Source organism: Tachypleus tridentatus, chromosome 11 (assembly GCF_004210375.1).
Source record: "Tachypleus tridentatus isolate NWPU-2018 chromosome 11, ASM421037v1, whole genome shotgun sequence".
NCBI lineage: Eukaryota > Metazoa > Arthropoda > Merostomata > Xiphosura > Limulidae > Tachypleus > Tachypleus tridentatus.
Window position 1 is genome coordinate 96,843,509 of NC_134835.1, and position 24,403 is coordinate 96,867,911.

Below are 24,403 nucleotides of genomic sequence, written 5' to 3' on the forward strand. Positions count from 1 at the left end.
TTATCAGAATACGATTTTTGGTTTTAATTTAAATAATAGAAACTGTGATACCCTCTGTAGCCCCTTGCGAATATTTAAAATATGTATATGTCTTTCAAATAAGATATACTGTTTTATAGACTCAAAAACGGCTAGACACCTGTGTTTATCGTACAGTTGGCTTACGTGATGAGACACAATGGATAATGCGGTGCTCGGTAAATGTCTGATAATTTTCTAATTATATATTATTCTTCACCACTATGATTTATATTAAAACATGCAGGGTGTCAGGTAGATATGTATGTTTTTCTTTTGTGTGTATGTCTAAATTAACTTACTTGATAAGAATACACATTGTACATATATATTATCGTTGCACAAATAATTCTGATCGAAGTGCCTAATCTTACGTACACTAGGTTGCGCGCCAAGCAACTCTCGCACTTAGTAACACCAATATTACTGTCAGAGAAGGAAGTAAAGCAACAGTCAAGGCTTTGGAAGCTCATTCGGCGTTATCCCGATATCGTGAGAAGTGGTTGTGGTATCCTTACCTATAAGACGCAGACTTCTTCTTACAATGTAAGTATGTCATTTAAAAAAAAAAATTTTTGCACTTTAGAATCATACCTAATGCTTGTTATACTTTGAATACGCATTTCTAGAGTATGGTAACTCTAATAAGAACATTGTAATAGTTTTGCTCATCTTAAATACAAGAATAATTCATATGCTACTTGCCATGTAGTAACTTACTAAAGATCGCAATTTTTTTAAGATTTGCATGTGAATTTGAAATATCGTTAAACATTTTGTTTATTTAGTTGATAATTAAAAAAAAATCATATTACTTTAGTTTCACACATAGTTTCTGAGAATTTATAAACACTTTTAAGGACGTCGAGCAAAATTATGATTCTACTAAATGAATAATGGACTTATTTATCAATTTGATAGATAAATGCATTCATTAAGAAATTAGAATATCACATAGAAATACATTTTACCGGAAAAGGATATTCACATTTGATAAAATGCGACCAGTGTATTGAGGATATTCATTGAAAAGGAATATGTGGAACAATAAGAAAATCAAACTCAACAACAGAAAGATTGTTTTACAACCGAATTGTTTACTGTGTGTCATATGAAAAATCATATAATAAAATCCTCCAGAATGTATAAATTCAGTTGAAAAAAACCCAGTTATATTGACAAGTAATAATCTATATTTAAGTAAAGTATTTCATTATATTTCAAATAATAGACTGATTGGCAGTAATTAAAAGCTTATTACTGGCTAATATGTGTAGAATTTTTTTTAAGTATCCGTAAACGTTTTCATTATATGTTACATTTTAGATGCCATTAGAAGTTGCACTTTATGATGCTTACGAATGCGTTTTTTGGTGAGGTTTTATTTTACCCATTTACACAAGATAAGTAATTATATGTACTTCGTTAATTTTAAAGAATTAACTCCTGTAACTTTTGTTTTATTCTTGCGTTTACACACAACTTTGGCTTCATAAGAATTCTTTTTAAAGAATGAACGATAACCTTTACTTAAATCAGTAAACATAAAAACATGCTGCATAAAAGGATAACATAAACTGTTTGTCATCCAAAAATTGATACCTGTTAAGTTTGTTGTAATTTTGTTAGGTATAGACTACATACGTAATGGAGAGCAAAATAATATGTTTTCAAATGCTGTATGCTGAGAATATGTTTCAGTTTTTGTTTCAAATACATCTTGACTCACACAAGCAAGCATACAGAGTTGGGTTTTGGTTTACAATTGCGTGAAAAAGTATTGCTACTTGTAATGGTAAATAGAACTCCGTTTTGTAATGATAGTTACAGAAAGAATTATATTTTTTTATATTAAACTGAATATGCTTTCGATTTTATTTGCTCGATGTACCAGGATTTTATTATGTTATTCTAGAAGAGTATTGACGAGAAATTGAAATTGAAATCAAAAAGAAAATATAATCGTAATCACAACTGCCATTATTTTTTTACTATGGTATTTAAATCTTATAACATGATGTTTGCTGTTCGGATAGTAAAATAACATATATATGCTCAAAATGGCAAATCTTACGTTAAGATATCTTTTCATATGGCACCTTTTGAACTAATTAATGTTAATTATAAGTTCCTGCTGCATATCTGTTTTTGAGTTTCTTAAAATATAACAATGTTAGTAATATATACAAACAGCGTAATGCACGAAGAAAGCTCAGAAATACATACCATGTGAGGAAAACAGTTTATGAATAATACAATTTTAATTGAAATATAAAATTATTTATTGCACAATAAATCGGTTATTTTGACTAGCTAAAAAAACTTCAATGTCTGAATTTTTATGATATTGTTCGTTTATTTGTTTCAGAGTTTGCTCGTACAGTTACCCAAAGTGCTATATGTGCTTAGCTGTTTCTAACGCTGAACTGATATATTAGAATGAAGATAGCTAGTTAATATTACCCATCACCATCTATTGTCTGATTAACTATTGGTATTAAACGTTACTCTAATGATGTATTCAAGGTTCCAATGCGAAAGGAATGGGCCCGGCATGGCCAAACGTGTTAAGGCATGCAACTCGTAATCTGAGGGTCACGGGTTCGCATCCCGGTCGCGCCAAACATGCTCGCCCTTTCAGCCGTGGCGGCGGTATAATGTTACGGTAAATCCCGCTATTCGTTGGTAAAAGAGTAGCCCAAGAGTTGGCGGTGGGTGGTGATAACTAACTGCCTACCCTCTAATCTAACACTGCTAAATTAGGGACGACTAGCACAGATAGCCCTCGAGTAGCTTTGTGCGAAATTCAAAAGCAAACAAACGAACGAGCGAAAGGAATGTTCTTACAGCAACCTGCTGCGAACAGTGAACTCTCTGATTCACACTCCGAGCACACTAAGTCACACCTAATTCATTTCATAACCTATCGTTGTGTTTATGATTGATAAAGATTGATAAAGTAAGTAAAAATAAAAGTAATAAAACTATCCATTAAAACTCTTGAAATATACTGTTGAATAATTCTAGACTTTTTTCTGCTAAGAAAAGTTAGAAGTTCTCAACCAAAATTTCATTTGAATGGTTTACAAGAATTACGTTTTATTCAGTTTCAGGTAATTATCGAAGAGAAAATATATATTATTTATCTTCTCATATTACTGTGAAATTCAATCACGTATTCTTTAACAATGAAACGAGCTATGTTTACGTATTCTATGAAATATTGTCCAAATATACAGTATTTTAAAACTTCCAAAACTTTATCTAAACCAATTTATTCGTAAGACTAGTTTGAGTTTATCATCTGGTTTTAAGAGTAAAACGTTAAAGTAAACAATTTCTACTTTATACATGTCTTTTAAATAGCATTACCAATAAATAACCAATCTTTGAAAAATATTTTATTTTAATAAATTTCATTGGAAATTAAATATTTTGAGTACCTTAAAGTTAGAACTTGTTCATTGTGAACTAGTTTCTTAAATCATCAAATATATTATTCACCTTTAAAAATACATTCTGACGTTTTATATACAAAGTTATTTGTCCATTTCTTTTGTTTGGACTTCACGTAAGGATTATTATGAATATATTTATAGGAATGATATAAAAAAGTCAATACAGAGAACCATTGAAGATCCAGATAGTAGCATGAAAAGTTTGAGGATGGTAGTTATACTTATAATATTGGTTAGGCTTAATATAGTACTAACTTAATATCTTGGTTTTATGTCTATACATCACATTGGGGGCTGTAATACTAAACAATTCATGGCAACTCTATATGTGTAATCCTGAAAAATTTCTACGCTAACTTGATTAAACTAAAAATAGTGCCCCTTTTTACACTCTATTTGCTAAACTGCAATGATTTAACTATAGCATCATGTATGCCCAACCTATTTTTATTTCGTTGTGGTTCTATATGTTTTACTATAACAAGTTTTATACCTTTGTTTACTGAATTTAAGGAAATAAACATTCTAGCTGCACTTAACCAAGCAATTGAAAAACGTCTGTAAAGCTTACAATAATAAAGGACTACTAACAAGCAAATTGAAAATAAAGTATTGAACAAAACAAAACGTAATTATTCAGAACATATTCATATTTTTAATACTACCTTTAAAATTTTAATCTATTTATTGTTAAAAACACAATTAACATCTAAACAAAGCATAAAAATATACAAGTACCATTAATACATATAAATAAACATACAGTAATACTTGTAATGACATTGTACCATCTGATGGGCATTTTTAGAAGAAATTGAATTCCATATTCTCTGTAATTTAAGATGCATTTAGTGTGAAATTAATCTTTGTGTACAATGGATTTTGACTGCTTCTGCTAAATAAATATAATAATAGCATGAACAGTGGAAACTCATAAACAGAAAGAAGATTAACCTTTTCACGTGTATCAGTCTTACATATAATTTTGGAAAGAAACCAGAAACAGACACCCACATCACTATTACAAAGTTAGCTTCAAACAAAGAAACATTTTTCGAAAAGTAATAACCAGAATGAAACATGTCAAATTGCGTGAAAACATAAAGAAATGATGTAACAAATGGAACCCAGATTCAAAATCCACAAGAATTTTTGCCAGACGAAATGCCGAAGCACAAACGAGACATAAGCAATTGTTCACGATAACTATTTACATGTGATAGCCTGACCAAGAAATGCATTGGAACAATGTTCAGATTCTCACAACAGAAATGCACCTCCCCATTATCGCACATTGTAATGTACTGGTGACAAATCATTTTCTATGTTGTTGTTGTTGTTAATACACGTACAATTGCTTCAGTTTTAGAGATGAATGACCTTACTTCATTTAACAGTTTAAATAAACCATTTATTTAATAAATATCTGTTTATATGTGACTGATTAAGTTTCCTTATCAAGTGCATTCTTATCCGCGTAATGAGTATGGATTATCAAATTTATATTTTTTTATAATTTCAAATTGTGAACATCATATACTTAAAATTGTGAATGATTTAAGATTATTTCTGTTCTAGGAGCTAAGAAATTTCTAGTAGGAAAGGAGCTAAGAAATTTCTAGTAGGAAAGGAGCTAGTGAACGTAAAGTAAGCCTCAGCTGTTTTGTCTTGAAGATTAAATATCTTATCACTGTCTTTCTACTAACATGTATTCGGTTTTAATTTTGCTGTCCATTCAGGTTAATATTATTACAAGTAATACATATTTTGGATGTGTTGTATTTTGTAAAGTTTAATGCTTAGGTGCTAGCTCTTATTTTACTTGTGAATATATTAAATTTGGATTATTTAGTAAACACTTTAGTGCCGTGAGTACAATTTGTTCCATATAAATTTATTTTTTCTCTACTTTTGACATTGACCCTTTGGTTACATTTTATAAACCATGATGACAGAAAGACGGTTTTAGAAACTTCAGTACCAAGAAAACGTTTTAGGACTAAGTCAAAAATTATATTTCAGGATACTTTCAAAGAACAATGGAAGAAAAATCAGAGGTGAAAAATTAAAATTTTATTAATTTTTATATTTAGTACAATAGAAACGCAGTACAAGTGTTCATCAAACAGTTAATATTTTTGTCTCCCTGTTGTTTTAGAACTGCAGGAAGTCTTTGAAGTACTGTTGCAATACATTTAATGAAAGTGAATTTAAGGATTTTACTCCCATAAAAATTCTATGGAAGTTACTTTTGATTGGTCAAATTTTTATCTATGAAACCACAGATATCTCAGTTTGGGTTGAGATCAGGACTGTTTGGAAGCAAACAGTTTCTTTCTTAGGTGAGTAATTTTTTGTTTAAGTTTATGTTCATTATCTTCTTGATAGTAGAATCCTTTACGAATAATACCATGACGAATCAGTATGTGATGGAGGTTGCGCTGGGCCATTATTCTATCTATTTTGTGTCTCCTATCGCCTCAGCATAAAAACATCCCTCAGCTAGGCATTGAGGTAAAGTATTTTTCATCATTCTTCTGCTGGACGTAGAACTTACTAAATATTTCAAACTTGGACTTATTCTAACACCCTTTTCCAATCATTAATAATCCATTTGTTGTATCTTTTTAGCAAATTTCAGTCTATTGATAATACTGGAAGATTAAAGCAAAAGTTTTTAACTATTACACGATCAAATATTTTATTCTCGTTGAATCTTTTTGATACCGTAAATCTGGACACTTTTCTTCCATTTCGTAAATGGTTGAAACTTTGTAGAATATACGACAACTGCCTGTCAGTGTTGGTGCAGGTGTTACCGATCTTTTATAGTGTTCTGGAGAATTGTGGAGTGCGTGTTACGATTGATTGGATTATCACTGTTTCTGTCTGGAGGAGATACTTCCTGTATATTCAACCAATGGCAGCAACAGGTTAACCATGTCTAATCTGGAATCTCTGTTTAGTGAATGATAAATAGTGTTGATATAAAATGATTCTTTGATTTTTCTTGTATTCCAACAAGTAAAAGTTAAACACAGGCAAATTACCAAGCACAGTTAAATAATTTTTCATGCGAGGGGAGAAGAGGAACAACAATGTTCCTGACCACCCCTGTTTTGTGAGATAACTCTTCAGACTTCTCTCTCTCTAAACTAAACCCCTGCCAAGTTCGTTTACGTTGTCTTGTCTTCCAGAATTTATCTGAGTCGATATTCTAGTTTTCTTCCAGTTTATTCTGTGTACAGTTGACGTGGCGTCCCCTGAAAGAGCTGAATTTTGTGTTTTCATGAGTCTTGTACTATCTTTATGTACTTTTATTCTTGTCGCGAGTTTTCTTCCTGTTTTTCCAATGTATCTATCGTTGCAGGAACACGGAATTCGTAGATGACGTTTTGAGATTCTCTTTGGTAGGTCACTGTTTCTCTTTTATCAGAATGGACCATAAGGTATTGTAGGATTTTCACAGGACTTCTATGTTGAATTTCTTGGCTATAGGTTTCAGTTTTTCACCGAGATGTTGTAGGTATGGTAGGTAACTGGTAGTAGCGGTGGTGACTTTCTGATCTTTTCTTTCTGTCGTGATCTTCTTCAAGGCGTTTTTGATGAAGAAGAAGGTGTAACCATTCTGTTTAAAACTCTCTACGAACTTTTGGTGTTCTAGTTTCTTCGATGGATGTCTAATCGCAAAAGTTTTCTGCTTTCTTGTTTAGGTATTGGATTATACCACGTTTAGTCGAGATTGGATGATAGGACTAGAAGTGTAGGTATCTGTCTTTGTGGGTGGGTTTTCTGTATACAGTTGTGGTTATTTTCTTGCTTTTTTGCTGATGAGTATGTCAAGAGGATTCTTTTGTCTACGGAATTGAGATGTTCTAAGAAGGCTGGTTAGTTTTCATGACCGTGGGGCCAAATAACGAAGGTTTCGTTGACATAATGTCTATAGAAACTTGGTTTTAGAGGTGTTGGTGAATTGGGTCTTTCTTCAAAGTCTTCCATAAAAATCTCTGCTAGGATTGGAGAGAATGGTGATGACAAGGCTAGACCATTTGTTTGATCATAGAATTCCTCGTTATATTGGAAATAGGTTGTTTGTAGGTAAAAGCGATTTGATATGTAGCTTTCCGAGTTGTCATATGAAATCTGCCAAGTTTTAAATGTGATGTTTAGTGTTTCCTTGTAGTGGAGATAAGATAGGTACTAGAAATGTACCCAGTTGACGGCAAGGTGAGTTTTGAGTACTGTCGATAGGCCTTAGAGGTATATTGTGTTTGTGTACCTTAGGTAGTCTGTAGAACTGAGGAGGGAAATTTTCCTTGGATCTTAAATCTAGCCAGTTTTTCGTTGATTAAGCCTTGTTTCTTTAGTTTGTTCAGCGTTCTATTGACGAGGTTCCCTGTCTTCTTTGTAGGATCATTGGTGATCTTTTTTATTGGTATTTGTCTGGTAACTGTTTGATCTTCGTGTTATAATCGTTGACGTCTAGAATGACTATACTGTTTTCTTTGTCTGCTGGTAGAATCTTGATGTTGGTCTCTCATTTTAGATCGTTCAGTGTGCTGCATTTATGTTTAGTGATGTTCGGTTTTGGTTTCTTGGCCTTCTTAAGGATGGTGTAAGTTTATTGTCGAAATTGTTCAGCTCTAGGGTTAGGGAAACTTTGTGCTGCAGATTCTTAATCTGGTTGTTAATCTCTGTCCCGAAGGCTGCATAAAGGAGATATTCCACATCAGTATCATTCAGTTTAGGTGCTTTGGCTCTTCTTTCCTATTTTCAAATTAACCTATCTCACGATTTAGGGCGTATTTGACAATGTTTGGAGGAGCATTGCGAGTCTGCAGTAATCCGTCCGAGAGTTTAATCAGCATCACATGAAGCTTTTATGCGAACAATTTGCTTTACTGATAATTCTCTACTCTTTTTGGGTCATGGCTTGTATATTATACAATGTTAACACTGTATTTTTAAGATTTATTAGTGGAGTGCTACTAATTTTGTTAATTTAGTTACTTCTAACTTATACCGGCATCATATGCTAGCTTCTTGCTATCTTCTTTCTATATAGTTAATACAATACCTGTGGTAAACCATATAGCTTTGCTATAGGAAAAAAAATACAACAACAACACATACACACTTGGAAAACTAAGAATGTAGCCATAAATGAACCCAAGTACAATCTAAAGTATTGGGTTGTACAACGACTGGAGTGCTTTGTGCATTCCGGTAGCTGTTGTGAGAAAGAAAATGGGTATCCATAAATCAGCTCCTTAACCATTTCTATAGCATGGTAGTGGTGACTCTAATATCTCTTAATTCTGTCCTTCTCACAATGAAAATATTTAACTAAATTTTGGTAAACTAGGAATACATTTAGTGAATATTATCTATTCTTGGCCTTAAAAGTTCATACAAACTGAGTTATTAGCATTGTACTCTGTTACATGGTGAAAATTTCAAAGTATTTTTCTTTAATCAATTTCAACGACATTGAATTTCATTAACAGGTTTATGTTGAAATGTTATTTTTTCTGATTGCAGTAGTCATCACTTCAAGCTGTAAATATTGAAAAAAATCAACAACATGATAAATATTTATCGGTGACTTACGACCAAAACTTTTTTAATTGTGTCAAGTCAAGGTAGGTAAAAATATTTCAATAACAATATATTTGTTTAATATAAATTTATATATGATAACTATACTTTATTTTCAATATATTATTTACGTGTGTATTATTTTAATATGATAAATTTCACAATAATATCCAATTCTTAGGCACGTGATTCACCACAATAATTTGCCATCCCTACCATATCTAATTAGGCTTACGTGATTAATTTTCTAAGAAATACAATTTAATACGAAAACATTTTTGAGAAACAAGAAGGAAGTGAAAAGAAACTTTTAAAAATCCATCGAATTCTCACAAAACCATAAATTACTCCTCACAACATTTTATTCACTTTACGTTTACGTAACTAGTTTATAATATACGTCACCCACTGATATTTAAACTTTGCCAGTAGCTATTTTCTTCACTGTGCCTCATTAGTCGGTAGTCCTTCCGTTTTATGACTTTGGAACAGGAGATATAAATAGAAGCCCTTAATAATAAATCTTGAGACAGAAAATCGAGAGAAACAAGACTTGGCTAATTGTATTCTCAATGGGAAGTAGTTTCTGAGTTAACAAAAACCTGTGTTTTTGAAAGTTTTGTTTGTTTTTTTGGAATTTCGCACAAAGCTACTCGAGGGCTATCTGTGCTAGCCGTCCATAATTTAGCAGTGTAAGGCTAGAGGGAAGGCAGATAGTCATCACCACCCACCGCCAACTCTTGGGTTACTCTTTTACCAACGAATAGTGGGATTGACCGTCACATTATACGCCCCCACGGCTGGAAGGGCGAGCAAGTTTAGCGCGACGCGGGCGCGAACCCGCAACCCTCGGATTACGAGTCGCAAGCCTTACGCGTTTGGCCATGCCAGGCCCATGTTTTTGAAAGATCGAAATTCCAAATGTCGATAAGCAGCAGGACTTGTTTGAGCTATGCAGAAAAAATGCAAGTTTGAGTTTTTCATGAAGTACACTTCATAAATTTTACAAAATTGCAAAATATCATCTATAAAACAGGTTTTAGTAAAACATTTTTTAAATTGCATTATAACTATTTTTGACATACATTTTAATATTTGTATAATCGACACCTGATAGATGTTTACTGATCGTAACAACGTTAAGTATATTTTAATTGAAGTATTGGTATTGGTTTTTCATCTTGATTACTGATACCAGTAATAGTGAAATTGAAAAAGCGTTATTGCAAATACAGGATTTTTACTTTTGTTGGGTTCAGACAACACACACAAAAGAAAGATCGTCTTATCTAGAACAATGTAAACTAGCTACAACCACAACATGTTAACAAATATTATGCGGAAACTCCTAAAGAATGTAATAATAGTGCAATGTTTATACGAGTGGTTATTGCTATTTGAATCTATATCAGTCATATAGCATTTGTAGGATTTATTAATGAGAAATTGGCTGCTTGATTTACAAAAATAAGGTATCAAAACAAACATATTAATAAGTGCTGACTGATGAATAAAATGAATTAAATTATTTTAACGTTTCTTTTTTCTAAACAGTGTCTCATAGCAAACTTTTGGAAATTTGAAATCCTAAAACACTAAATTAAATTATATATATTTGTTCATGTTGGAAATAGTTTTACATTAATGTTCATTAAATTGTAAATATTTACATGTTTAATTATTCATTTTGTTTGTTTTCATGTGAAGCTACTTGAGGGTTATCATTTTGAAATGATAGACTATCAACACCACTAACGTCACACACTGTCTTAGACCAGAATTCACCAAACAACGGCCCTCGAGATCATTTTGTCCGGCAAGCTAGCTGCTAGCCGCTTGGAAATAAAAAGTGACATTTTATCAAATGTCCGACTGTCATAACAAAATAACTCACATCGATGGTACCGCTTTAAGCAGGCAAACAAAAGACGTTACGATAAAAAAAAAAACAAGACTGTCACGCGCATTTTTAACCAATAGGAAAATTCTTTTTTTGTCCGTGCTGCCCATTTATTTATATCGAGGCACGTATCTATGAAAGCATTAGGGTTTCGAAAACAAGTACAGACTGAATCCTCGTCCTATCGACTCGTCTTGTAAATTCAGCGGCCTAAGGTTACCGCGTAAGGAAGCTTATTTCTCTTAGTAGTCGGTTTATGCGCTTTTCGAAGCTCGCTCTTAGGTAAGTATCGTGGCAAACGTACGTTTCAATATATTTTGTTTATGCGGTCTTCGAGCAATACAATACTTTTCTCACAGCGTTCTGTGTTTTTCATTTTCAGATTCTGTTTTTTTTTCACCCATCGTTATGGCTGCTTTTAAAAGAAGTAAAGTGAACTCTGAGTGTCGTGCTTTTAATGAAGAATGAGGAGAAAAGTACTTCTTTGTAGAAACAAAAAACCAGAAAGCTACTTGTGTGATATGAACCGAAAGTGTTGCCGTTTTGAAAGAGTACAATCTTCGGCGTCACTATGAAACAAAACATCTATCAACATATTTGAAATTTTCAGGAAAGTTCCGTTCTGAGAAATTTGAATCCATGAAACGTGTTTTTGAATCTTAAAATAATCTCTTCACGAGAAAGTTTGCTGAAAATGAATCTGTCACTCGCACAAGTTACAAAATAGTGCATAGGATGGCAGAGCGAGGAAAACCTTTTACTGACGGCAACTTCATCAAAGAGTATATGACGGAAGCAGCAAATGAGCTGTGTCCTGAGAAAGCCAATTTCTTTGAAAGTATCAGCCTTTCAGCAACTTCAGTTGTACGGAAAGCAGAAGAACTTGGAGAGAACATCGCTTTACAGATACGCCAAAAAGCTAGAAACTTCCTATGGTATTCTCTGGCATTGGATGAGTCTACTGATCTCTCGAGTACATCACAATTTCTCGTGTTCATTCGTGGAGTTAATTTGGACTTTCAGATCATGGAAGAGTTCGCGTCAGTTTGCAGCATGCACGTAAGACATTTCCATGGAAGTGTATAAAACTTTGCAAGACTATAACCTTCAGTGAAATCAGCTTAGAGGTGTAACAGTTGATGCAGGAAAAACATGGCTGGAGTAAAGAAGGGTCTGGTGTGGCTGATCAGGAAACAGGCGGAAGATCTTCAACTCTCAAGCGTTCTGTTCATACACTGCATCATACATCAGCATCCACTCTGTGGAAAGACTTAGATATTTCTTGCGTACTGAAACCAGTCATTTCTGCAGTGAATTTCATTCGGGGTCATGCACTTAATGATCGCCAGATCAAGGCGTTTCTTGAAGCAATTGATTCGAATTTCTGTGACTTGCCTTATCACACGGCGATGAGGTGGCTCAGCTGCGGTAAAGTCTTGTCTCGTTTTTATAAGCTGAGAAAAGAAATAGATATATTTCTTATCAAGAAATATAGAGCCGACCCACTTCTGGTTGTCAAAGTTGTCATTTTTGGTTGACATCGCATCCCACATGAATGAATTGAACTTGAAACTTCGAGTGAAGAATAACCTTGTCTGTGATCTCTTTTGAATCATTAAAGGCTTTCTGAGAAAGCTGTTATTGTTTGAAGCACATTTGGAAGGAGGAAACCTCTCTCATTTTCAGTGTTTCAATGAGTTTCATGCTGGAATTACAGAAGATGTCAACCTGGAGTTTCAGAGAAAGATTATTGGTGATTTAAATAAGCATTTTTAGAGAGATTTTTGGATCTCGACAGAATCGAAAGTGACATTCTTCTTTTTTTATAATCCTTTTGATTGTGTCATTGATGATGTGCCAGTGGAACTTCAGCTGGAGGTCATCGATTTGCAAGGAAATTACTTGTTGAAAGCAAAACACAGAGAGGGACAACTTATTGAATTTTACAGCTGCATACCTGAAGATGATTTTCCAAAACTGAAGCAGTTTGCATCTGGTATGGCATCAGTGTTCGGAACAACTTATGTCTGTGAACAAGCATTTTCAAAAACGAAGTATGTGAAGTCGGTACATCGATCAAGGTTGACTGATGAACATTTGAAAGCAATTCTAATGATTGGATGCAGCAATTCAAAACCGAACATTGAAGATATTTTGAAAGCCAAACGCCAATGTCATAAATCTCACTAACTTTTATGCGGCTTAGTGAAATTTAAATATGTACTCACTATGTGCGATGTTACAATTGTTTTTGCTAATGTCACCTTCTTTAATAACCTTTTGGTAAATAAAAATGTTGGTTGTATTTCTGTTTGTTTTTTATTATATGTGTGTATCGCATGCTACTTCCACATGGCTAATGTGGCATCCTAAACTTAGTGTTAAGTCTTTTACAGAGAGCTTTTGTTCTAGTTTATGAGTATTGAACATAATGATCATGCGGCCTGCGCTTCTCTGGCCCCTGTAATCTGGCCCCCTGTGAAAAACATTTGGTGACCCCTGATCTAATCTAACAATATAACAAAACACATTTCCATCTAAGTCAAGTAAATCCTAATATTTTAGCAGCAAATTTTGGGTTCGCTCAAAGTAGGGAAACGTGGTCATGCCTTCTACACACACACCAGCAAAATATTTTTCTTGCTCATTTTCAGTTACGAAAATGAGACTTGTGTCGGCAATTATGAATGCTACTTTTATAACTTATAATAGAAGTAAAGTTAAATCAGTCGCTGATTTTTGTTGTTAATATTTACCCCGTTTTCTGAACACACAGTAAAATTAAACTTTAAGAATAAGCAATACGTCTGACATAATAATAAATTCTACGTCAAGTACAAATTTGATGATGTGTTCACATTGGCTATCCTCAAGTGTTAATTTGTTAATTACAGAAGGCTTAAGAGGGGGCAATATATATATATATATTTATATTTCAATTATTGGTTCATTAACTCTTTAAGTATATTATTTGTTTTATATTGATTAATTAGCAATGTGATAAGTTACTTTATGTTGGAAACAGATGTTGTTTCACGTCTTTTTATTCAAACTACCACAAGTGTGTGAGTAAAGATACCCAATAGGCTATATGTGTTCTGTTTACCTGTGTGAATCGAACTTCGTGTATTAAAGCGTGATAATTTTGTACTTCCTTTGACTCACTGGAGAACTTGTGTTTTCAGTGACTTCAAACTCACTGAGTATGAAGAGTCGGTTATTCGTATTTCTCTGTTTACTTCAGATAAACAAAGAAATTTGAAGCACAAGAACTTTAATTATTTTCGTTGTGTATCGAATCCAAAGACATTTGTAATAACATTTCTCAAATAATGCTGTTTGGAGAAAAGCAGGGTATGAACAGCAACAAAATCTTACAATTGACCTAATGAAGAAAGAAAGTGGTGGTCATAGTACACATAGCCCATTGTGACTTAAGAGACAGTCAAACAGAAGAATGAAGTTCCTGCTGAATTATTCAATCTTTTGTATTTTCAAGTTTATCGATGAAGAAGAGGATTTCATTTAGAAAATACATGGAAATACGCGTAAACTTTTAACAATTCTCCATAGATGTGTACCTAGAGCATGACTGGACTTAGTGATGTATACTATAATGGCGTTACGAGTCTTCAAAATCGTTTTAATGTAACATGACAGATCTCGGTTTTTAAATGTTTAAGAAAATAAAAAAATATAACTGCCAAAGTTTCTTCACGGTAAACCATTTATTTTACAGAGTAACTCTCAAATCCTTTTTTATACTTTCAAATTTTATAGTTATTAAAGTTCTTGTTTTTATTTTCTTGTTTTCCCTTGATGGATGTTTAGGTATTTTTATTTCTAGGCCTTACAAAATCCACCTAAATTATTAGTCTATCTGTGAAAAACGGATTTTATTTATTTTTATGGTCTTACGTTTCACAGAGTATTGCTTAGGCTATAAGACAATCAAACGTATACAGATTACACACATAACCTAAACGATAATGCATCTACCTATAAAGTTTACCAAAATAAATCTACTATGATTTAAATTAATGAAAATCACAGACTACTAATAGGCTATTAGTCTGCTTGTGAAAACTTAGTTGTGACCTCACTTGGTTTTCAAACGAGAACAAAAACTCGATCTCTTTTGAATAGCTCATTATTTGTTATCAAAAGAATACAGGGTCATGTTTAACGAGTGTAATGAATTATATTGGCATGGATGCTTTTCAGCTACTTTTTGTTTAGAGTATATTTGTAAGTTTGAAGTTTTATTCACAAATTACTTAGTCTAACTTCTTGCATATTCCAGAGTCCAGAACTACATTTTGCTCGTCAGAGTTTCGTAGTTGCAATTGTTAATGAATTCTGAAGAAAAAAAAAGGTAAGACAAAATCGAAAGAAAACTGAAATAAAATATATTGTGCTTTTCTATAACACACTTTAATAATATCTGAAAATACACGAGGGATAATTTTTACAGAAATGTACATTTTTAAATTCTATTTTTATCTATTTCTAATAGAAAGCTGATTAATAAAAAACAGATCGCCCAGAAATATCGCATATGTAGAAGATAGAAGTTTTTTAGTAGCTTTCTATTGATGTGAATATTAAACACATAATATAAACCATAATACATTTACCTATAAATGTCAGCAAAACATATCTGCTATGCTTTAAATCTAGAATTTTCCATTACATTTTACACGAACACAAAGGACAAGAGAAAGTTGGTTATACTTTTAAGTTGCCGTTGTGAAAACTACTTTGGTTTTAGAAAACCAAAAATCTGAATTATTGTGCAGGGTTATGATATTGTATTTATAGACAATATATGCCAAACTACGACTGTATAAACTTTCACAACACGCAGAAGGTTTTGAGTCACTCAAAATTATTATGATATGTCTTGACGCTACGCTTGTCATAGGTAGATTTTTTAGGTTTTTTTGTAAACGACTGTTCTGATACCAATGATAAAAAAATCCACAGTAGCTTGTGTAATATTACTTTCTCAAAATCGACGTACGTATAACAGAGGGATGGCGTTCTCATAAAGCCGACTCTTAACTCGAAACACTATAGGTTAGTGCTTTTACGTTTTGCGGTAAAGGTGACGAGAGTAAGTTAGTTATTCATGTCACGAATACAGATAAAATATGTGATAAAGTGAATTGTGTTTCTTGTTCGCAAGTTTTCTGTTTTTCTTATATACCTTAAATATTATCGCAATCAGAAGCCATGCAAACAATATGCGAGATTATTTCAATTTTTACTGACAAACAGCATCTATCTCTCATATGACGGTAATAATGAAATCTATACATGCGTGTAAATATATGAAATACGTTCATTTTAGATTACAAATAGTCCCTCTATTATGTCACACTAAATAAACGCCTTTACAACAGAGCATTTTTTCCTCAATATCTGTTTATCTATATAAGGCAAGCGGTATCAACTGTCCCTAATATACTTCGTTTAGTGTGCACTTTAATAGCTATTTATATTAATATATTATTGTAAGATCTCTATAATGCGCAGAATATTTAGTTCAGTTGCATGAATAGTGTTTATACGTATTATATATATATATATATATGTATATATTATATTTTATAATTACACATTGTAGCTTGTGCTCTGGGATATTTTTAGTTGATGCAGCATTTTCTGTTTCGGCTTCCAAGGTCGAAACGTTGTTCACTTCTCTACGTAAAATTTTTTCTCAACCCAAACGAGCCGTTTCTACATATATATAACAAAACATCAATTCATTATCAGTGTCTATGGTAAGAGATAAAAGAAGGTGTTAGCTACCAGCATGTGACTTAGAGCCAAAATGGTTCGATAGATAAAGTTACAAAAACTTAGTAAAACAAGGATTGGAAATTAACGTAAGCAAATCAAAGGATGTTTTCTTATATTTTCTCAAACTCGAATTGTATGTATCTAAAATTTTCTCACATATCCAGCTAATAATATCAGGAACACTATATTCAAGATATGCCATATTTATTCACTAATAAACTTTTATATAAATAGAAATTTGCTATGAAGACTTTATCATCATATTTCAGCGGTATTTTCTATACAGTCTTTACGATGTTGATTCTTACATTCATGCCATTTAATAATGAACACAATTAGAGAGAAGTTTTAGTCTCATTTACAAAAGGAGCGAAAACTATATAGTTAGTATCGATTTTACGTAGCTTTAATGACGGGGTATTTTTCTCAACATATGCAAATAGACACGAGAACAAAAAAAAGGCAACTTCTGTCTGTACTTAAGCACTAATCACCCAATATTTAGTAAAGAATTTACAAAACGTGGAACCCGGAGAGCAGGTTCATCTTTCAGATCATCACAAATGGTCTGAACCTAAAATTTTACCATCATCACATCTTTTAACTACACATTCAAGTTAATAAACAATCATTGTGCATTCTAATGGAAGCAATGTTCTTTTCAAAATTACCAATTTGTATTTGTTCTTTTATTAAAACGCATTTTTCAAACATATGCGACATTATATACATTTCATTACAGAGATGATTTTCCATAACTTCAGTTTTACACCAAACTTAATATATCCAAAGAAACTGCAACAGAAATAAGCTATAAGGATAAAAGTGTTATCAAAAAGGTATATTTCTTTATTTTTGTAACAGCAAAAGTAGCATACAACATACAGTTATCAAGCACCGTACTTTATATTATTTTAGCTTTTAATTACCATAAGCCTCGAAGACAAACAAGTCTTTAATGGTGAGCAACGGGATATTAGTAAGAGAAAGAAAGGTATCAAAGCAATCTATGCTCATATAAATATAATGACATCCATTATTTCATCTTTGTCAAAACGGCATGTGAAGCAGTAATAGGTAGTAGTAATGCATGATTTAGTGTACTTGCCAGCATGGTAGCAATGTCCTGCTATAAACAATTTGTGAAATAACGTTATTAGCTTAAGAAGCCTATACGTTAAGCATTTCTAAGCTCTGTAGCTAAAGTTTACTCATCAAAGGAATCAAACGTCGGTACGTTTCTCAAATATATGATTTTAACTTTAATTTAGTTTAATTTTATAAGCATAACAGCAATTCCTCGTTCCTGGTGTGACGACTCTAATGTAGATGAAAATGCTCGTCCTGTCTCCCTGTGAAACAATAAACGATAATTCTACTCTCTAACAATACTAAAATCCGGAATTTGTTTTCCCGTCGTGGACTCAGCAAATAGTCTAATGTGGCTTTGTTCTAAACCAATCAAAAACCACTCGTTATGTTACAATTGACATTCGATCAAACTGTAAAGTTTACTTCTCATAACTGATTTAAATGACGCATTATACATTAATTTCATAATATATTTTACATTTATAAGAGCATAAGTGGTCTTTTTAAATAACGAAACACAAGCACTGTCTCCGATAGTAGGAAGAACGCATTTGAATTTTTTGAGTAATTTAGAAAACCAGGTAAATTCCAGGACGTAATTACAAATCCAGTTTTTAAAAAAATAAATAAGTTTAGTTTGCAAGAAAAACATTTTGTTTGTTTTATTTAGTTATTTAGTAATTTTTGAGACCTTTTGTTTTTAGTTTTTACTCTTCTGTCTTATGGTGTTTTTAACGACCAAAGCAACCTATGGATAGCGCCTCTTCGTTACCTTATGGTAAATGGAAGTTTTGCAATTATCGTATCACATAATTTAGTATGCTTGTAAGCTTGGTTTGTGTTGAATTTCGCGAAAAGCTACACGACAGATATCTGCTTTAGTTATCCATAATTTAGCATTGAAAGACTAGTCATTACCACCTATCGCCAAAACTTGAGCTACTCTTTTCTCGGTGGAATTGACCGAAATATTAAAACGCTGAAAGGCCGCGCACATATAGTGGGAGAAGGATTCGAATCCGTGACTCTAAAAATGACTTAACTATCTGGCAATAACAGACGCTGCTTACAAGTGCATTACTGATATTAAATTACTGAACCCATTTTAACATAAAAGTATGACCTACATACCAATGTTGCAAAATAACATGACATAAATATCATTGTTGGTACGCATTCTTATAAATACCACTTACAAAGAAATGGTATTTTGCGAGCTTGTCACATTAAAAAAAAAAAAGAGAGAATGCACGTAGGTTTAATTTAGTATTTGTGCAAAATTCCAGATTTCTGGGTTTTATCTTTCTGGAACTATGTCAGTCACGCCCATTTATTATTATAGACTAGCGAAAGTACCCAGTTTTGCTCGGATTACTAGGCTGATTTATTCGAGTGACCATATGTCGGTGTGCTTATTCTGAACCCATCTTTGCATAAAAGTAAAAACCTATATACTTTTGATGCTCTATTTTACGGAATGTTGTCCGATTATAAAGATAGCCTTTACTCTAGCTTGACCTCTGATTTTAAACTTAAGTAATTAAAAAATACTAATTAACGAAGCCTGTAAATTACAAAATAACAAATATTTGTTTTCATTTTTTTTTAGTTTGCACATTTCATTTTATACTATTATTGCTAAGTAGAATGATTTAAAAGACATTCTTGGAATGCATTGTTACCGAAACGAACTGGCTTGTCTATATATTAGAAGTTATTATATACCTTTTCTATATGTTTTTTTTTCAGTTAGTTTCATTAAAAAGAAGTGCACCTATATGTGCGAACACACATTGATAAAATAATTAATAATACTCAGGTGCATACTTTTAGAGTTCACTTATTATACACATTTTAGGTTTATAATTATTTCCTGCTGGAGCTATAGTTATTGCATTTCTTTTCTATGTGGTTTTTCGTTTAAAAACGATACGTACACTCATGCTTGCAGATAAGTGTTGATACTCAGATATAAAACTTCTGTATAGGTACAATCTTTCAGGTTTCTAGGTTCTTTGCTCATGGAGCTATGATGGTTACATATTCGTTTCCATTTGGTTTTAATACTGCTTTCCTCACAAACAGCTGCGCATGTGCACCGACGCGAACAAGTAATAACACAAAGGTGCACACCTTATGTGTGCTAAATTTTAGGTTTTTTGGTATTTTTCTGTTAGAGTTATGGTGGTCACACCTATATTCCCAGATACGTCCTTTTTTTATTATATGCTATAAAATAAAAACCATATAACCCAAGCTATTTCATTTATATCAAGTCTTTTTGAACCTATATGTTTTTATAACGTCATGGATATTATTATATGTAGTAATTCATAAACAAAATTGCTCTTGAATATTTCTTAGGTAAATATTATTTCTACGAAATACCTCTTTAAATAATAAATATTCGGCTTCTTCATGAAACATTTATTCTATAAAAATGAAAAAGTTATTACACTGATTGTGTACGAAGAATAAATTTCCCAGAAACATCCCTAAGAATAAGCTTACTTGTTTATCATGTCAGTTAGTGTCTAGTTTCATGCAGGCTAAATAATCATACACTTACCCTGTTTTGGTTTTAAGTGTAGGTGTTTTTCAAAATCAGCTGCAGATTCCTTATATCTTCAATAAAATTACGTATGGCTTTTCTTTTATTTTTAAGCTATGTGTTTCGTAAAATAGAAAAGGTAGAAACAGTGCATTACAAAGTAAAATTGTAAAACTATGACTTTTATCTTTTGTAGGTACCATCACGTATTTGCTTGAAATCTAAGAAGATGTTTTCTCAGATAATGTCGTGAAGTGGATAAAGACTAGAACAGCACGCATACAAACACATAAAAATATATATTAACGGCTGGCTTAGAGCTGTTTAGGAACAGAACAGATATAGCTATATTTGAGAGTTTTATGCTTGAAGCTTTAATGTAATCTTTACATATTAAAGCTCATAACGATATATAATTAAATTTATATAATACCTTTATTTCTACATAATATGATTCTTCATTTATAAGCTGAGAGATATCGTTAGCTGTTTTTTTTAAAAATTGTAAACACAACAAATACGAAGTGTATTGAATTTAATACTGTTCTTTAAGAAAGAGAAAAGTTAAGATGCAGAAAGTTTCCGCTGTTCTGACAGATCCATTAATACAAGACATTAGGGGCTAGCCTTTCATATTTTCACAGAGTCTGATTATTGAGTAAACGATTCTTAGCAATGCTCTAGTATCCTCTAGAGAGATAAACGTAGAACTCTAGAGTAATACGGTGGCCTCGATAATACTTCTATCGTCGTAGGAAAACATATATGAACAACAATGATTATAATCAATAGCTTAGGTTAGAAAAACAATAAATTTAATTGACAATAATAACAAATGTTATAAACGAAGGTAAATAAGGCTGTTGTCAACCGTATTGCGGTTAGAGTAGAATCACTGTAAAATTTACAATACAATGTAAGGTGTTGCTACTTAAAAAAATGGCTTATTTGGACTTATTTGAAGTTAATATGACGACTGATGACGATAACATTACTTTTGCTAATAACACAAATTCTACATATCACTTCATGGATTTTGGATCTCCAGAAGTGACTTTTGAAATTGTTAAAATTTTGTATGGTATTGTTTGCTTGATTGGTCTTTGCGGAAACACACTTGTAATCTATGTGGTTTTAAGATTTTCTAAAATGCAAACAGTAACAAATATGTACATCTTAAATCTGGCACTTGCAGACGAAATGTTTTTGATCGGTCTTCCTTTTCTCATCACCACAATGACCGTCAGATACTGGCCTTTTGGGCGTATTATGTGTAAAATGTACATGACCACGACTTCCATAAACCAGTTTACCAGCAGTTTACTATTGACAGTGATGAGTGCTGATCGCTACGTGGCCGTTTGCCACCCTATATCTTCACCTCGCTACAGAACCAGTTTCATTTCCAAGTTCATTTGTCTCACAGCATGGACTGTGTCAGCTCTACTCATGGTTCCTATCTATATTTATGCTAATGTACTTCACAATGGAGAGACTGGAACATGCAATATCTTCTGGCCCGAGAGCAACTTTATGAATGGACAAATGGCCTTTACTCTCTATTCTTTTACTCTAGGATTTGCCATTCCACTGTTACTGATATTGTGGTTTTACTTTCTTGTTATCTGTAAATTGAGAAGAGTAGGACCTAAAAAGAAATCTATAGAGAAGAAGAGAACCCACCGCAAGGTAACTTATCTTGTTTTAACAGTGATCACCATTTATGTGATCTGTTGGCTACCATATTGGATTAACCAGGTTTATATTTCCCTTCTTCCACCAATGCAAAACCAGACAAACATAGGGGTTGTAATTAATCTACTGGTAGGCTGTTTGTCGTATGCTAATTCTGCCATGAATCCAATTTTATACGCCTTCCTTAGCGACAATTTTAAGAAGAGTTTTACTAAGGCTTTTACCTGTGCTGCTGGTAGAGATATAAATGCTCAGCTCCATGTAGAAAACAGTGTGTTTCCTAAGAACTGCCGTAGAGGATTCAGTAAGGGTAAACATACAACACGAAAAGAACCTGATGAAGTCAAGGCCAATCAAGAAATAGAACCGTCAACAGCCACCACCTTAACTTCACGTTCCAACAATATCATGATGAAGGAAAAAGGAAATACAGTTCCTAATGGACTCGAAAAGCAATCTAAAGAAAACGATTTTGTAACACAAGTGTAAAAAAATAAGTTCATGTGAGCACCTAATGGATAATCGATTTACTGAGAAATATTATTTATAGTTTTACACTCTTCAAACTGCTAATTATCATTTTCTGTTTATTCCAAAATATGTTTGAAGTTCTCATTAGAAACATTTATTATTACTTAATTATTCAACATTCAAAACTTTATTACCAAATAATATGAATTCGTGGCAGTGTCATTAAATGTAGTTACCGAAGAATGAAAACTTATTTCTTAGGCTATGACTAGCAGGATTTATGTACGTTTTCTGTGAATAATTGAGCAGAAATTACATCATCTTCTTACTGTGAATATATGTATATATATATATGTTAAATAAATTCATGAGAGAGAAGAATGTGACACATTGTTATTGCATGAATAAAGAAAGTACTTCGAAATTTTATTGTGCGCTCAAAAAGACATGGATCTTGTTTTGTTTTTTTACTTTAACGTGTTAAGTACCAATATCCTATATTCTTTCAAAGCTTGGAATTGTGGAGATGCTTTACGTAACAACAGTTGTTAAAACTCTTTGAATGTTTTCTTATATTTTTATAATTGGAAACTGTTCAAGAAATCGTGGACTGTATTCTGCTTAATACGGGAAACATTAATAAAATATGAAACTCCTGAAGTATTTAAGTTCTGTATACTGTTATGAATGTTTCTGATTAACAAGAAGTTTGCTTTGTGTGTATGGATTTTTCTAAAGTTATGGACTCTCTAACTCTATTTAAAAACTGCACTTCTGTTATTAATATGTATCGCATTTTAATATCTTAAAGTAAAATGTGACCGAGGTGTGACTATCTTTGTCAATTTAATTTTTATGAGAACCTTATAGAAATGAATATTTAAACGACTAGAAGATATGCTTACTTCAACAGTATTATTAGTAGGCAAGGAATATATCGTATACATGTGACTATTTTATAGTAAAATATTGTGTTAGAATAAAACATGCTGTCCTTGTTGTTTTTCGTGACTTTTTTCTTTGCGTCTGCTTCAGTGTTAACTAAGAATGTTGATTTATTTGAACCATATATAGAGTAAAATGTTACACTACAGCGCTATATGTATGATGGCTTGTACTTATGTATTTAGATGAAGTAATAGGTGTTTTCTGGAAATACACATTTCTGAATTTAGGAACGGTAAAAATGGTTTATCGAAACATCAACGGGAATCTTAATGTTCATTTGTTATTGAATCAACTCTTTGAGGCTTTTAAACCTAGACACTGATAAGAACTGATCAACTATTTTATGTATGTACAAGCACTTTGTCCGAGAGGCTATCTATAGGCTCTATTAAGTTTCTCGTCATATTTTTCATGCAACACGACTTGGGGCTCTTGATCACTCATCTTACGCTGTAGTCAAAAGGTAATGTTCTAAATTTTGTGTGCTTAGAGCATAAGATATAAGATAGTTGTATTCTACATTCATGATGCATCATATTCATTTACTAGTGTTGAATTCAACACCTTTTTAATGTATATTTACGTTTGATGTTTCATAAATCAAGAGTTTGATATCAATATTTATTGTTTTTTGAGTAACTAAATGTTACGAAAACTAATTTTCCTGTGATTTTAATTATTTTTCTGTAACGCTGTATATTCGCATCAAATTTATCAGTCTTCACATAAATTGCTTCGATGGCTTGTTTCTAAAATAGAAATAAAAATTAATTATGTTATGATTAAACATTCTTTTATCTGTGTTATTTTAATGGTAGTTCACTAAAAAATGGGTTTTTTCTAATCTTGCTTGATGGTAGTAAATAT

At 32.3% G+C, this 24,403-nt stretch overlaps 2 protein-coding genes across 3 annotated transcripts in view; one reads left to right on the forward strand and one right to left on the reverse strand.

Moving 5' to 3' along the window:
• The window catches only part of LOC143232858 (uncharacterized), a 175,703-nt gene that overhangs the window by 19,083 nt on the left and 132,217 nt on the right, over positions 1-24,403 (reverse strand). The window lies entirely within an intron of this gene.
• Positions 458-24,114, forward strand: LOC143232854 (somatostatin receptor type 5-like). Its single transcript, XM_076468817.1, has 5 exons — positions 458-564; positions 5,055-5,123; positions 9,018-9,118; positions 15,278-15,349; positions 20,619-24,114. The coding sequence occupies exon 5, from the start codon at positions 21,362-21,364 to the stop codon at positions 22,604-22,606; it is 1,245 nt and encodes a 414-aa protein (XP_076324932.1). The 5' UTR covers positions 458-564; positions 5,055-5,123; positions 9,018-9,118; positions 15,278-15,349; positions 20,619-21,361; the 3' UTR covers positions 22,607-24,114.